Source organism: Fundulus heteroclitus, chromosome 20, assembly GCF_011125445.2.
Source record: "Fundulus heteroclitus isolate FHET01 chromosome 20, MU-UCD_Fhet_4.1, whole genome shotgun sequence".
NCBI lineage: Eukaryota > Metazoa > Chordata > Actinopteri > Cyprinodontiformes > Fundulidae > Fundulus > Fundulus heteroclitus.
The window spans coordinates 26,473,778-26,489,517 of NC_046380.1; the positions used below are offsets into that span (position 1 = coordinate 26,473,778).

Below are 15,740 nucleotides of genomic sequence, written 5' to 3' on the forward strand. Positions count from 1 at the left end.
GAATAATTGTACATCATCAATTAAGAAAGCAAAGTCAGACTATTTCCTTGCGGAAATGACAAAAAATTTAAATGATCCAAAGAAATTTTGGAAAACAGTTAAATCAGCTACTGAACAGGCGCCACTGAGTGACTTTCCTAATTTTGTTTGGAAAAAAAGTAAAATGGTGTCTGATAAATTAGAAATTTTAAATTATTTTAATGAGCATTTTATTTCTGTAGGTTCTCTATTTGATGACTTAAATTCATTCGGCCAAAATGCAAATAACGATGAACTGTTTTCGAATAATAATGGTAACTCCACCTCTTTTAACTTTTCCCCTATTTGTACAACTGAGGTTCTTAGAGAACTGAGGAACATAGACACCAGAAAAGCGGCAGGGCCAGATAACTTGGATCCATTTTTTCTAAAGTTGGCTGCAGAGTTTATAGCAGAGCCATTGTCTCATATTTTTAATCTAAGTCTAATCACTAATAAAATCCCTAGTGTCTGGAAATCAGCATTTGTTTTGCCTCTATTCAAGGGTGGGGAGTCATCGCAGGTAAACAATTACAGACCAATTTCTAAATTATGTATCCTAGCAAAAATTTTTGAAAAGTTAGTTGCAGATCAACTAAAGAATTTTTTAGATTCCAATTGTATTTTACAAAATGTACAGTCCGGTTTTAGAAAAAAACATAGTACTGTTACTGCAACTTTAAAGGTTTTCAATGATCTGATCCAGGCTCATGATAACAAAAAACATTGTGTTGCTTTGTTTATCGATCTATCAAAGGCATTTGACACAGTAAATCACACGCTTTTAATTGAAATTCTACACAAAATTGGGCTTTCACATCAAGCTACCATGTGGATAGCTGATTACTTGTCAAACAGAACCCAGAGAGTCCAATTAGCTGGCTACACGTCTTCTAATTTAACTATTTTAAATGGCGTACCTCAAGGCTCAATTCTGGGTCCACTTTTATTCTCCATTTATATAAATAATTTGTGCGTCAACTTGTCAAATGCTTTTTATCATTTTTATGCTGATGACTTAATAATGTACTGCAACTCTTCATCATTATCACAGGCACTACAGTATTTACAGTCTGCTTTTAATGTAGTTCAAACACGGTTACAAACTTTGAAGTTGGTTTTGAATGTGGATAAGACTAAGGCAATGGTTTTCTCCCACTCTGCTAAACTACCAGAAATCCCTCTATTCCTTACCACTGCAGTAGGTGCACAAATTGAGTTTGTTAGTAATTATAAATATCTTGGTTTTATTCTAGATAATGAACTTTCTTTTAAAAATCATATTGCAAATCTATTACGAACATTGAAAATGAAGATTGGGTTTTATTATCGAAATGGACCGTGTTTCTCACTCAAAGCTAGAAGTAAATTGGTTGCAGCAACATTCCTGCCACTTCTGGATTATGGAGATGTTTTATATATGAATGCTTCAACCAAATGTCTGAAATCTTTGAATACTGTTTATCATTGTGCTTTAAGGTTTATAACTGGGAGTAGACGTTTGACACATCATTGTGATTTGTATGCAAAAGCTGATTGGCCTCCTTTAAGTGTTCGGAGAAACAATCATTTGATGATCCTGATCTATAAATCTCTACTTGGACTAACACCAACTTACTTAAGCTCTCTTTTGCATAGATCTAGTAGTTCACATGCTTTACGCTCAAATGACTTTATCCTTCTACATGTTCCTCGTGTTCGAACTGATAAAGGAAAGAAAGCATTCAGTGTGTTGGCTCCTATAGCGTGGAATCAGCTCCAGTCTGAGCTCAAGATGTCAGAAACTATTTCATTGGACTTATTTCGAGCGGTTCTTAAAGATAGACAACAAGCTTGTATGAAACAGTGTCACTGCTTTTAAATTGTTTTTATTGTTTTATATTTGTGCATATGTATTAATTGGTTTTATTTTTGTAACCAGGTTGTAGTGTTTTTGCAGATTTCTGCCCAGGTCCCCCTTGAAAATGAGATCCAGATCTCAACGGGGTTTACCTGGTTAAATAAAGGAAATAAAAAAAAAAAAAAAAAAAAAAAAAAAAAAAAAAAAAATTCAACTCTAACAAACGTTCGAGTACACCGATTTACCATTAAACTTCTCTCTACTTAATGTGTTACTGCTACTTAGGCATTTAGTTGCCTACAACGTTGTTACAAATACAATATTGTTTATGTTCTAAAACCCTGTTTTACATTTTCTATTAATTTACTTAATAATAAAAAATTTAATCAGCTGAAAAGGTTAAATTATTTAAACAGCATGGATTTACTGCGATCAAACATATTAGGCCTAAAGTGTGTATAAAACATGATATGACATTGAAACATCCCTATACACAGTTTAATAAAGCTTTACATATTTTTATACAGAATGGAAATAAAAGTAAATATATTTCTCCTTCAGTGCTGGTAAATATTTACATAGCGTGACCTCAAATTCATGCAGGTCCTCTACCACAGATCCCACGAAGCAATTAGTACTCAACATAGCTAAATAGCGTAGTTTTTCAAAAATATTTATTTTTAAATACTAAATTGTTTAAAGGAGGGACATATTCATAAATCTTAAAATCATGAAGTGATCCATCTGGTTTTTAACATACGTAAATGAAAATACCCCTCTCTCTAGTGGTGGCTGGTTGGTATTGCAGTCTGACTCAACCAAGACCTTAGACTGAGTAAAAGGCCAGCAGCAAAGGACTTAATCTTTTCTCTCTGAGAGGGTTAAAATAATGTCAGCATTGGCCCTGCAGAGATTAGAAATAGAATTGAATGAAACAAATACCAAAGCTTCACCTCTTATTCCTGTTGAAATGCTCGTCTTACTACTACAGCACAGCTATCTGATGAAGGAAGTTAGAAATGTTGCCATTTAAAACTACAATGAGCCTTTACTTAAAAAAATAAGAAAAATACTCGATTGACAGAGAGAGAAATAGACAGACAGACATACTAAGGAAATCTAAGAAACTGGAATAAAAAGATCAGCGGGCCTTTGGGGCTTCAGTACTTTTGCGAGGGTTGAAGTCAATTTCTAATTGAAGTAAGCTGATTCTGTTACTATTGATTTTCATCCTGCTCCTCATTAGTCAATTTAAAAACTAAATATAATTCGAGGAATCTTCAGTGAAAGATTGTTCATCATTTCACATTTTTTTATTTTTTAGCTTGCAGTTCTCACTTCTAAATAAATACTACTCTTACAAAGAATGTTTGTGCAAGGTAAAAAATTATACCAGACATTTATCAGAGGCAAATCTTTTAAAGGCTTTGAACTTTTTACCTTAAGATCAGCAGTTCTAAGTGATCAGACCACGCCTTTGACTGCTGATTTATTTGAGCCATCATTTTACGTCGGAACTTGTGAATAAATACATAGAAGAAACAAATACTGGTGATAAAGTTTCATTTTTATTAGTTTTAGGGCTGCACAGATAATACTTTTTGTAATAAACCATGTTTTTATTACACTGTTATCAGGTTGGAATAAGTAGGCCACAGATTATACTTCTTGTAGAAACTATTTATAAAGATGTTCCAGGACAAAATAAATAACTTTCCATGTTACAGAAAAGACTCCTGATTTTAATATGTATTTTATGAGGATGGTTCCATAAAATCGGAAGTGTTTCTGTTTTGTTTTTTTTAAAGATGACCATCATCTACAGACTGATATCACATGTAAAAGGCCTTTATGTTAGAAGAGTATGTACATGTTTGGTACATAAACTGGTGATCGTCTTTAGACAATCCTTCCCTGAAGCAATGGGCGACTTTCTCCCGTTGACTGTCGACTCAGCAGGTTCCACAGCAGCAGCGGCACCGACGTCACAAAGCTGCCTCCATTACCGGCATCATGGTCCTCTCTCAGAGGCTGGTACTGCTTGAACCGCCTGTTTAGGAACATAACACAGAAAAGGCAGGCAAAGAAGGTTAATTTGTGCAATAAATAAGTAAATGAATTACTTAATTAATTTACTTAATTAATTAGCAGGAACATTTCTTCCTGTATGGCGTGCCCACCTCTGAGGGAGGTGGGGGACATTGAGTCTGAATGTACCAGCTGATATGTACCAGCAGTCGAAGCAGCAGGCGATTCGGCTGGTCACTGAGGCAAAAACTCGGGCGTGGGAAGAGTTCGGAGAGGCCATGGAAAAAGACCTCCGTACGGCTTTGAAGCGATTCTGGTCCACTATCCGGCGTCTCAGGAGGGGGAAGCAGTGCAGCACCAACACTGTTTACAGTGGGGGTGGTGTGCTGCTGACCTCGACTCGGGACGTCGTGTTTCGGTGGGCGGAATACTTCGAAGACCTCCTTAATCCCACCAACACGTCTTCCATTGAGGAAGCAGAGCCTGAGGACTCTGGGTCGGGTTCTCCCATCTCTGGTGCTGAAGTTGCCGAGGTTGTTAAAAAGCTCCTCGGTGGCAAGGCCCCGGGGGTGGATGAAATTCACCCTGAGTACCTTAAGGCTCTGGATGTTGTGGGGCTGTGTTGGTTAACGCGGCTCTGCAGCATTGCGTGGACATCGGGGGCAGTTCCTCTGGATTGGCAGACTGGGGTGGTGGTCCCCCTATTTAAAAAGGGGGACCGGAGGGTGTGTTCCAACTACAGAGGAATCACACTCTTAAGCCTCCCTGGTAAGGTCTATTCAGGGGTTCTGGAAAGGAGGGTCCGTCAGATAGTCGAATCTCGGATTCAGGAAGAGCAGTGTGGTTTTCGTCCTGGCCGTGGAACACTGGACCAGCTCTATACCCTCAGCAGGATTCTTGAGGGGGCATGGGAGTTTGCCCAACCAGTCTACATGTGCTTTGTGGATCTGGAGAAGGCATTCGACCGTGTCCCCCGAGGGATCCTGTGGGGGGTACTCCGGGAGTATGGAGTACCGGACCCTTTAATAAGGGCTGTCAGGTCTCTGTACGACCGGTGTCAGAGTCTGGTCCGCATTGCCGGCAGTAAGTCGGACTGGTTTCCAGTGAGAGTTGGACTCCGCCATGGTTGCCCTTTGTCACCGATTCTGTTCATAACTTTTATGGACAGAATTTCTAGGCGCAGCCAAGGTGTTGAGGGTATCCGTTTTGGTGGCCTTAGGATTGCGTCTCTGCTATTCGCGGATGACGTGGTCCTATTGGCTTCATCAGGGTGTGATCTACAGCTCCTACTGGAGCGGTTCGCAGCCGAGTGCGAAGCGGCCGGGATCAAAATCAGTGCCTCCAAATCCGAGACCATGGTCTTGAACCGGAAAAGGGTAGAAGCAAACTAAATATCTGTTGCTATCAAGAAAAAGGATTGCTGCCGGATCTCAAACATCAGTGGTATATGATTTAAATGGGCCATAATCAGCAAGTTAATATTTGATATGTAATACTGACTAAAAGTGTTGTTTTTTCTACTGCACTTTAATGCTGATGAGTTTTCAAAGTCATTCATATTAGGCTGGGAATCTCTATCAACTCTTAAATGACTCAGTTTGGCATCCAGAACAAACAAGAAAACATGATCAGAACATGTCCTAAAATAATTAAAAAGGAAATCAACATCTCTGCGGAACATGAAATCTCTGCGTCCAATAAGTTTAGGATCTTAGGCGCTCACCTGTACATCAAACCAATACAACAAACAACGCAGGCGAGAACCATAACTCCCAGCACAGTCGCAGCAGTTCCAGCCGGGGAACCGCCGGAGGCTGAAACAAATTAAATCACATTTTACAAATAAAGTAGAATAACCATCAGAAGTGTTTTTTTATGGCTGCTGATTATTTCTCCCCTGGACTTACCCACTGCTACATTGACTCTGGCACTGGCCATAGCCAGGCTGACATCATTAGTCAGGGAGACGTTGAGGCAGAACACGCCTGTGTCATTGAAGAACTGGCGAAGGATCATCTGACAGTCTGGAGAGGGCAAGGCTGCGCTGCAGATGGTCTGAACCGGCGTTACGCAGTCAGCGTCAGAAATGACAGTGCACACTTCGCTTGGCAGGCTACAAAACAAGGGTGTGAAGGAAAAAGGTGTTGGTGCAAGAAGAAAAACTATTACAGTATTGTTATTCATGCTAATAGGGGCAGAAGTATTCATACCCCTGGAATATTTCCACATTTTGTCACATTACAAGAAACTTGATGTATTTTAATGGGATTTTATGTGATCAACAAATAGGAGTTAATAGTTGTGAAATACAAGAAAAATTATGCATGACTTTAAGAATCTGAAAACTGTTTCACTCATGCAACAGACTGGTCTCCATCTTCTGTTTGGCATCTTCATTTGACCCACGTTACATAAAAAAAAAAAGCTCTTCTATGAGGCTGCTGGAGATGGACACACACGCACTTGCAACTACTTTAGAGAAACACACTGTTGTTCTCCATTAAACTGAGCAGGTATCCAAAATACACTGAATAATAATTATTTTAATAATATGATTAATAATATTTTAGTGTTTTATCCATCAGTTAAGAACATAATATGCAAAATACAGTTCCCAGGATGCAACACATGCTTTAGGACTTAGCCCTGCTGGGCTACTACTTTGTGGAACCACCTCTGGTTGATCTTTTATTTTGAAACAGAGAGGTATATGATTACCCGCGTTATTGATAAAACATTGTAAACTACTTAAAAGCTGTTTGCACCAACCTTCCCTGACAGGAAATGGTCACATCCACGGCATTCTGATCCAACGCAGTCGCCAGTGACACAACATTGGCCATCTGAACAATCTCTACACTCTCAATTCCCTCTGCGGGGTCAAAAAAAAGTAAATATTGACGTTTATTATCGATAGTACAACAGCGACATGTGAAATCTGGTGTAGACTGCACAAAACAGCTCAATAACACTTACGAACGACGTCTACTGATGTGGCGAGGGAACCGTAGCGGCTGATCATGCAGTCGGCGGTCAGCTCCGGGGCTTGTCTTTTTGCCACCACGAGTGCAACCTGTGCTGGATCCGCCTCGACTTCTTCTTGAACTTCACCCTCTTCGGGAACGGCTTCTGCTTCACCAGTGAAAGATAAAGGGAATCATTCTAGCATATCTACGCTTTTTTAAATAGGTGTTGTAGTCGTGTGAGTTATTGGGAAATCCTCACCTGCAGCAGCCGGAGTTGCCGCAATTGCGTTTTCAGTTTCCAGCACTTCGTCCTCGGTCTCAGCTGCAGCTTCTTCATCTAGTGCTGCCTCTTCTGCTTCTGCTGTGGCCTCAGTGGCAGCAGCAGCGACAACATTATCAGCAGCATCAGCAGCAGGGACTTCAGCTACGTCTTGAACAGCCACAGGGGCCACAGAAGCAGCTTCAGTAGCCTCGTTGGCTTCCTCCTGTACAGATGGATCCACCACAGGTGCGACGGTGGCAGCATCAGCAACCTCATCTGCAGCTTCTTCTCCCTCGGCAGCAGCCGGGGCCGCTGAAGCAGCAGCAGCAGCAGCCGGGGCCGCTGAAGCAGCAGCAGCAGCAGCCGGGGCCGCTGAAGCAGCAGCATCAACAACAGCAGGAACAGTCTCCACAGCGGCGTCCGCCTCAGTGCCATCTTCTGCAGCCGTCTCCACTTCTACCGGTTCCTCGGCTGCAGGGGGAACAGTGGCCACCTCTCCCGCTGCAGCCTCCGTCTCCACTACAGCAGCGTCTCCTTCTTCTGCAGGCTCCTGCTCTGCTGGAACAACAGCTGCATCTACGGCCGCCGGGGCCACCGAGGCGGCCTCTGCGGCCACGGCGTCTGTGTCGGCGGCTGGTTCTTCGTTGTCTGAGGTAGCGACGGGGGTGGTGTCTGATGCCAGAACATCCAGAGCTGTTGCATCCTCTCCATCGCCTGGAGTGGAGGCCACTACAACCACAGCTGGAGCAACAGAGGCATCGCTTGGAGCGGCTGGAAAGATTAGTACAAACCCAGCATTTTTTTTTTAGAGCATGCAGACAACCTTAAAAGAAGAAATAGTTGGTTTCAGGTCTTACCAGCTGTAGGGTTTCCACAGGAGCTGGGAATGCTGGCCATCAGGACGACCTGAGGTCTGAAGACTCCCACTGAGAGGTATGTGTGAGTGACGGTGCGCTCCCTGGAGATGAGAGTCCCACTGTTGTCTCCAAAGTCCCAGCTAAAGCTGATGTCAGCATTGTTCAGGTACTGGCTGGGGTCGTGGAGTGAAACGGAGAAGGCGATGGCTTGGTTCTGGATGAAGTTCTGGTCGTTTTGGTTGACGTCGTTGACTTGAGAAAGGGATAGGCTGAACGGAACCTGGTCTAAGGACAGAGTAAAGCATGTAGAGCCATTGTTACAAGGCTTTGCTGCTAGTATTAGTTATTTTTAAGATAATGTTCCACACTTTAAATCTTAGAAACGGTTCTGAAGGACACCTGTGATGGTGAAGACTGAAGAGGCGTAGCCGAGGGGGATGAACCTGTCTCTCCCACGGCAGTGATAGATGACCAGCTCCATTTTGTAGGAACCCAGTGGGACGTTGTCCGTCCCAATGGAGAGGGAGGAGGACGGTCCGTCTGCCACCTGCCAGTAACGCCCTAAAATACAAAAAACATATGATCAAGATCAGCTTTGAGTATTGACTAATAAGGTCACTTTAAAAAGGCAACAGGAACATACAGGAACATATGGCTCCTTAGAAGCAAAACAGAACGAAATAAGAGTCGATTCAAAACTTTTTAACAGTCCTCACAGCATCCAAATGTTCTTTAAAAGGTTTTTTAAACAAATTTTTTTTTTTTTTATACAATCAAACCTCGTACTGCTGTGGTCTGTAGGATGTAGATCAGGGGACTGAAAGAGCTAATGAGGAAGGCAGTTTTTGTGTCTGGAGATTTCTTTCTCAATTAAGCCATATATTTTAGATCATTATGCATCTGAGGGACAGTACGGCGTCCCGTTTTCTGACAGTGCACCATGTTTTTATTTCAGAATTGGGATTTTTCAAAGATTTTATGATAAGATGTAATCTAATAATTTAAACAGGCACACAGAACCACAGAACCTCCGCTTTACTTAACAATGGGCAAGGAATGTTTCCCCAAATGTACTCTTTACTTTATTCCCAGCCCTCATGAAAAAATGATTGCCTAAAAACTCAACCGTACTTTAATCTGACCAGAGTATACAGTGCTGTTTAAGGTCTCAGTAATTCTTAGAAAACTATGTTGGTCAGATAGAAAAGGTTTTTCTTTTCTCCTGGTATGACTTTCAAACACACAGCATGTAGATATTGTCTAATGGTTGTTAAGAATACTTGGTGGTGGCCATACGCAACTCTCAGCTCTGAGTTCTCTAACGCTAAATATTGGAAATCTTAACTCCCTTAATGCCCTTCTCACTCTGCGTGATAACAAGATAAACATGGATTCTCATCCAGACTTGTGGCTAAAAGAAATTGACCTCTATGTCATTTTTATATCCTGAGGAAAACAGAGAGTCATTGATTATTTATTTCAGGTTTTCGAATTAAAATAAGGAAAGTATAAATGTGTTTTTTTTACCATCGGCTTTTAATCTATCTTCACCATATAATATGGATTATTAATACTGAATATTTTTAGGATGACTCGTAACTCATGAGCAGAATCTTGAGACAAGAAATATCGCAGTAAATCTTTTCTTATTGTTTCAGTGGAGATTAAAGGTTTTAAAGCTGAACCAAGGGAGGAAAACAATTTAGGTTTTACATAATTAAAGTAGCAATGTAGAAGACTCATCACAGTGCAAAGGTTGCAAAAGAGACGTCCGACGCATTTCTGCATCAGATCACATGGTTAAAAACCGGCCCGTGTTTCCAGGACTCGTGGTAACTTGCCCCATGTCTTCCACACAAACACGTAGCGGGGTTTCCTGTTCTGACTCCTGTTGAAAGACGTGCCGTCGGGGAAAACTCCGGTCCATTCGCCGCCTCTGTCCGGATACACAGCCTGCCCCTCCTGATACTCGCGCCCTGAGTCACAACAGCAGCCATTTTTAATCACAACACCACAATGCCAGACGTAACAAACCCCCACACGCTGAAGGGAAATGAAAGAGACTCGATTCTGATCCGGTTAACAATATCCCGACTACATTGATGCAGGTTACTTCTTACCGTTGACGGTGCAGTTTTGTGCCCACACTACCTGTCCATCAGGCAGTACCGTCTGGTTTGGTGGGAATTTAAGGTTGATAGTGAAGGTTGCCTTTGCCCCCGTCAGGGTGGGTGCATCGTTCGTAAGCTCAAAGGACACATTACCACCTGTAAAATATAAGTATGTCACAGAGAATTTAACAAAAATTGTTTAAGGGTTTCCCAACATTTGTCTCTATAGCAGGGGTGTCAAACTCATTCTGGTTTAGGGGTCGCATACAGCTTAATCTGACCTCAAGAGGGCCACATGAGTTAACTCATTGCAAGATTAAATAGAACTAATAAATGTGGACTTGTTGTTGATTTTAATATTAAGTTAATTTCACTTTTACACAATATATTATGAATAACCTCAGCGTTTTAAGAAAAGTATGTGCAATTTCAACAATACTTTTATTCAGTTAAACATTTACTTAAGTGCATTATGCATAAGAACTGATCACAGTGATTGTATAATGTTGAAAAACATTTATTCACATTTTTTTGGAACTTAAAAACACTGTTCTGCATGACAAAATACATCAAACAGATAAAAATTAAGAAGTGATTTGAATTTTTCCACATGTGAAGCTTTATCTGCTAATTAAAACACAGCGCCCCTCGTGGACAATATAGGAACTGCACATTTTCAATTAAACGAAGTACATGTTTTTTTTCAATAATTGTTTTATCATTCTCTTCCTTTTATCTTGTCCACTTGTGAAAGTCAAATCTGATGAGCTCTTTGTGGCATCTTATTGCCACATTGCCAGACAGGACACTGGGGGCCGTATGTTTGACACCCCTGCTCTATAGCTACAGGATGGATGGATGGATGGAAAGAAGAAACATCTAGGCCTCACCAGACCAGCAGTTTCTGAATCTCGGGTCTCCATCTCGCCACACCGGATACATCTGAGAATTCCACGATCGGTAACGTGTGAACTGACTCCTTTGCCCTGCGGAAAATACCACGAATTCATAAAAGCATCAATAACCAGGACCTAAGGAAGCTACATCTGCAGGGAGAACACATAATAATACGTTTTTTTTGCATTGCATACACAATTCATGAATGAAAGAAAAAGTTGTGCAGCACAGAAATAAAAGGAATTAGAAGTTTAGATGCTGATAAAGATGCAGGGTGTAAAGGTTCTTGGCAGTGGGAGTCACACGACCCACAATCCCCCCCAATCCCTTTCATGTGACTTTCAGCTGAGCCGGAGCAGCATCAGTAATCCCAGCGTGAGGTATGAGGGCTCCCAGACACCCTTTTATCTGCTTCTTAACTAATGTTTTTCATTTGAAACAACCTCTCTCTCTAAAATTACCAATCCATCGCAGTTTGATGGATTATATGACACAGTTTGGAAATTATTTATAAATCCAGATTAAAAGAAATATTTTCATGGCATAAAGTTGGCATGGAAATGCTTATATATCTTTCCACTCTTTAACAAAGTGCAAACTGTGTTAGCGTGACACAAGCGTGAAATAAGAGGTCAGACTGTTTGCTTTTCGATGAGCGGTTTGAACCGTGAAAAACTAAAAGTGGATTAAAACAGAATTATGTGTTGATAGAAATTAAGCGGCAATTTCAAAATAAAACTTAAAAAAAAAATTAAATAAAGATTTACACAGAAATCTTTTCCTGTGTTTTGTTGTCTTTTGTTTGGAGATACTTACTTGCCATGGCTGAGGTAAAAGCCAAAAGGAGTAGCACCAGAGTCCTCATCCTTACTTGGGTGGTTTTTGGTTTTCCCTCTGAGCCCAGATTCTCACCCCGTCGTCCTGAAATCCAAAACAGCTCCCAAACAGGACCCACGAACGCCTCCCTCTCGCTATTTAAGACGGATCCCGGACCTGAATTACCATAAAATCTGTTCTCACCTCTGACATCACTGAGAGTCAGTAGTCTGGGTCCAGCCCCTTTGAGTGAGGTTTGGTCAACGTTTGATTACTTTTTTCTCAGAACTTAGTATAATTTTCTTTTATATGCTCGTGTAGTATATTTTTGTGAGGTCTGTGCATTTCTTTTAATCTAAAATGATATCCTTGTTATTTTGGTGGGCTCATTGGTGTCATATTTGCCAAATGTTGAAACAGAAATCTCAGCACAGGAATGTAAATAAATGCATTGCAGTAATTAAAGATGAAAACTTCTAATGTCTACTCGGCATCCTTGGAAAAGCATTCTGCGCTTTCTGCTACTGTCAATAAAAAAAACTTGTGCTTGAGCAACGCCCGACTCATTCCTGAGTTAAGATATGACCTTCTTACCATGTGTGCATGGAAATCACAAGATCAGTGTGTGGATGCCCATTCAATAGCATCCTTTTATTTCTTCAGCCTTTCCTCCGTATCCTACTGTTAACCTCCGGCTGCTGAAGCTCAGGCAATCTGGGCTCGCTGTAAAAAAAAGATATCTGTCTACTCAGATCCCTCAATAGTATTCAAACTTTCATTAGGAATAAAAGATGGATAACAGTAAAATAATGTAATCAGGTATGTTAAATTCTAGCTTTCCTGTTCACTACTAAAATTGCTTTTATTGCAATTTTTTAAATCCTTAAATTTCAATGACTTATGACTGAAGTAAGGTCTTGCTTTAATTTCATCTTTTACATTTTATGCAGCTATACCAGGGGCCTGCAACCTTTACAGTCTAAAGAGCCATTTTGCCTAACGTCCACTTGAATTAAACTCGTTCAGAGCCGCAAATGTACCTGGCCTTCTGTAAAAAGACAAGTTTTAATTTTTTATAAAGATCTACTGTAGGAAATATGTAGAAAATATATAAAATAAAATATTACTGGCACTTTTAGAATCATTCTGTTGTGAAAATTAAAAGCAATTATTCCAAGAAAAATCTGCTAAAACGTACATTTATTATTATTACATTTAAATACCATAATAAAATATAATGTGTAGCCAAAGTTATTAAGAGCCACTGTGGAAGGTCCAAAGAGCTACTTGCGGCTCCAGAGCCACTGGTTGCAGACCCCTGAGCTACACAGTACATGGCCCTACAAAGATGCAGAGAAGTTGAGGGTGAAAAAGTGTTAGATGTATTGTTACTAAGACCAGTGAATAACGGTGATTATTGTTACATCATGGCAGCGGTTAGTAAACAATCTGTCCTCATAGTTAAAGGGGTAGAAACAGGAAAAAATGGTGTAAGACCAAATCAAGCAAGACAGGGGGCAATTTGTAAAAGCTAGATGTTCTCGTTGGGTGTTCTCTGGGCTGCAATGGTCGGTACCTAAAGTGTGTCAAGGAATGAATTGTAGTGAACCAGTGACAACGTCCTGGGTGGCCAAGGCTCATTGATACACGGTGGCAGAGAAAGCTAGCCTACGTGGTCTGAAAGCCACATAATAAAGGAACTAAAGTAGCTTGGACTGCTGAAAAAGATGATGGGCCCTCCATGCCTGTCATTGGTATCTCTCAGCAGGATAATTCTCCCCGTCACTGAGTAAGACCTTTTCAGAAATGGTTTAAAGAACACAAAAAGGAGAAGTATATTAACTTGCCCTGGGCCCCCTCAGATCTTAATCCAGTCGAGCTTCTTTGGCAGGTGTGCTGGATAAACAGGTCAGTTCCAAGGCGGCTCCACCTGAAACCAGGAACCCGACACCTAGACAAACCTTCAGGGGTCTACTACACTCCGGGCTCCCATGCACCAGGGCAGAGTTTGACACAAAACAGGGACAAACATTGTTAATCAAGTGGTGACGAAATGTTGTACCTGACTAGTGTGTAATGCATAAAAAAAATCTTCCAATATTCCTGTTCAGTGAAATAAGCCTAGCAGTACTGTTTTCAATTCGGAGTAGCTTTTTTCATGTCTGCTAGTTTGCTAATGTAATGCTCGCAAACACATAAGCTCTAACCTTTAACCAACAAGAACTGTTCTCCTCCGGAGTCCTTCAAAATGTCCTAGACCTATTTGTTTTGTCAAGTTTGAGGGTGTGTACATTTAAATGTTTTTTATTGAAACGTTGGAGACTGGCAGACCAGGCAGGCAGGAATGGGAAGGAGACCAGAGGATGCAGACAGAACCAGGAGGTGCAGCCAGTGATGAACTTGAGCCGGAGATAAAAGCAGGAGTTGACTTGGGCAGAAATGCAGGCCAAAGGCTCACCAGATCAGCCAGAGCAAGCAGCAGGACCTCATAGGAAACAAAGCAGACTAGCAGCACACAGACACTGGAAACCTTCTTCAGTGAGGGCTGAACACAAGCAGAGTTTCGCAACCCAGCAGGTAAAGCACGCAGGAACTGGGCTCATCAAGGCAGCAGCACACAAGAGAGGTGATGAGACAATCTGGCAGAGTGGGAAAGTGAGGCAGGTATATGAAGGCAGGGGAACAGGTGAGCAGAGTTGGGACTGATTAGTGGTAACAGCAGGTGGAACTAATTAGATGATTGTTGGCTGGGAGGAGTGGAGCATGTGGAAGTGGAGTAAAAGTCCAAAACTCATGACAAGATTAGCTTCAACAAACTTGCTTCTCTAAATTTAGGGGGGGTCCAAACTTTTCGGCTTGTGGGCTAAAAAGTTCTGAAAAAGCACCCGAGAGCCAATAAATACATAAAACTAAATGAGATAACCAACAAAAAATATATATATTTTTAACCTGCTGTGCAAAATGTGATAATTTTCAACCATTTGTATTTAGCCCGTTTTAATAAATAAATTCTAATCAGGTTTTAATGCACCAAGGTCTGCATTTGAGTAAAAGTCATTGGATAGCTGGGGTCTTATTTACTAGGAAATTAAAGAGAATGTAAAGAGTGTGGTTATTAACAAACAATTGTTTTGTGTTGTACCTAACGTTTGATTTTGATTTGAAGATTTCTGCAATAATGTTGCCCTGATTAGAAATAAAGTGTTTCCATCTGCATAAGCCACTAGAGCTGGTCGGCCAAATCTTTCTTGAAATGCAATTTGGGGGCCCACACAAGAACAGTACAGGGCCGCAAATGGCCCCCGGGCCATATTTTGGACACACCTGCTCTAAATCAACAAAATACCTAAATAATTTCATGACTCTAAAGTGCTTTGCTCACAACAAATCTTATTTTAATGTTTGTCAATTTATGTCAAAGCATTACCTTAATACACTCATCCAAAACCTTAAAGTAATTTGTGATTAGTTAACTGTAGATATGTGTGTTAAAATGTAAATCTGTCTTTCAAATCAAGAGAATATTTATACATTTGCAACCTTGAATATAAAGCAGCTTCTGACTGGAGATGGCCGTTATCTAAAAGGATAGTTTGTTTGCATTCCTGGGTTTTCTCTGAGGTTAATATATAAATAACCCGTCTCATGATTTATTAGATAATCTATTGAACACTGGATGAATCATTCTTTTCTCCCACTGAATGGTTCCATAACACATTTAAAGATGCCAGAAGATTCTGGATATTTATCAGAATTAAAGTCATTTATTTATATATATAAAAAAATAACTACAAGCAACTTTTATTTATAAAAAAATATAATTCTACCAATCAGAACTTCAAGGGTAACCCTCCGCCGTACTGCTCCTAAAAGGAAAAAACTTTTGTTCTGAATATGAAATAAATGTCCAAAATATTATCCAAGCTAATTAAATGTTTAAGTGTT

General features: G+C 40.6%; 1 protein-coding gene across 3 annotated transcripts; it reads right to left on the reverse strand.

Moving 5' to 3' along the window:
* Positions 1-3,406: 3,406 nt before the first annotated feature.
* Positions 3,407-11,945, reverse strand: pmela (premelanosome protein a). Of its 3 annotated transcripts, XM_036151574.1 has the most exons (13): positions 11,796-11,945; positions 10,973-11,068; positions 10,092-10,238; positions 9,813-9,947; positions 8,371-8,532; positions 7,972-8,256; positions 7,479-7,885; positions 7,112-7,445; positions 6,863-7,018; positions 6,656-6,758; positions 5,794-5,999; positions 5,610-5,700; positions 3,407-3,908 (listed from the first exon to the last, which is right to left on the reverse strand). In XM_036151574.1, the coding sequence occupies exons 1-13, from the start codon at positions 11,842-11,844 to the stop codon at positions 3,758-3,760; spliced, it is 2,322 nt and encodes a 773-aa protein (XP_036007467.1). In that variant the 5' UTR covers positions 11,845-11,945; the 3' UTR covers positions 3,407-3,757. The 3 variants fall into 3 exon arrangements, with proteins under 3 accessions (XP_036007467.1, XP_021163511.2, XP_021163510.2); XM_021307836.2 differs by having other exon boundaries at positions 6,863-7,015; positions 7,112-7,885; XM_021307835.2 differs by having other exon boundaries at positions 7,112-7,885.
* Between the last annotated feature and the right edge of the window lie 3,795 nt (positions 11,946-15,740).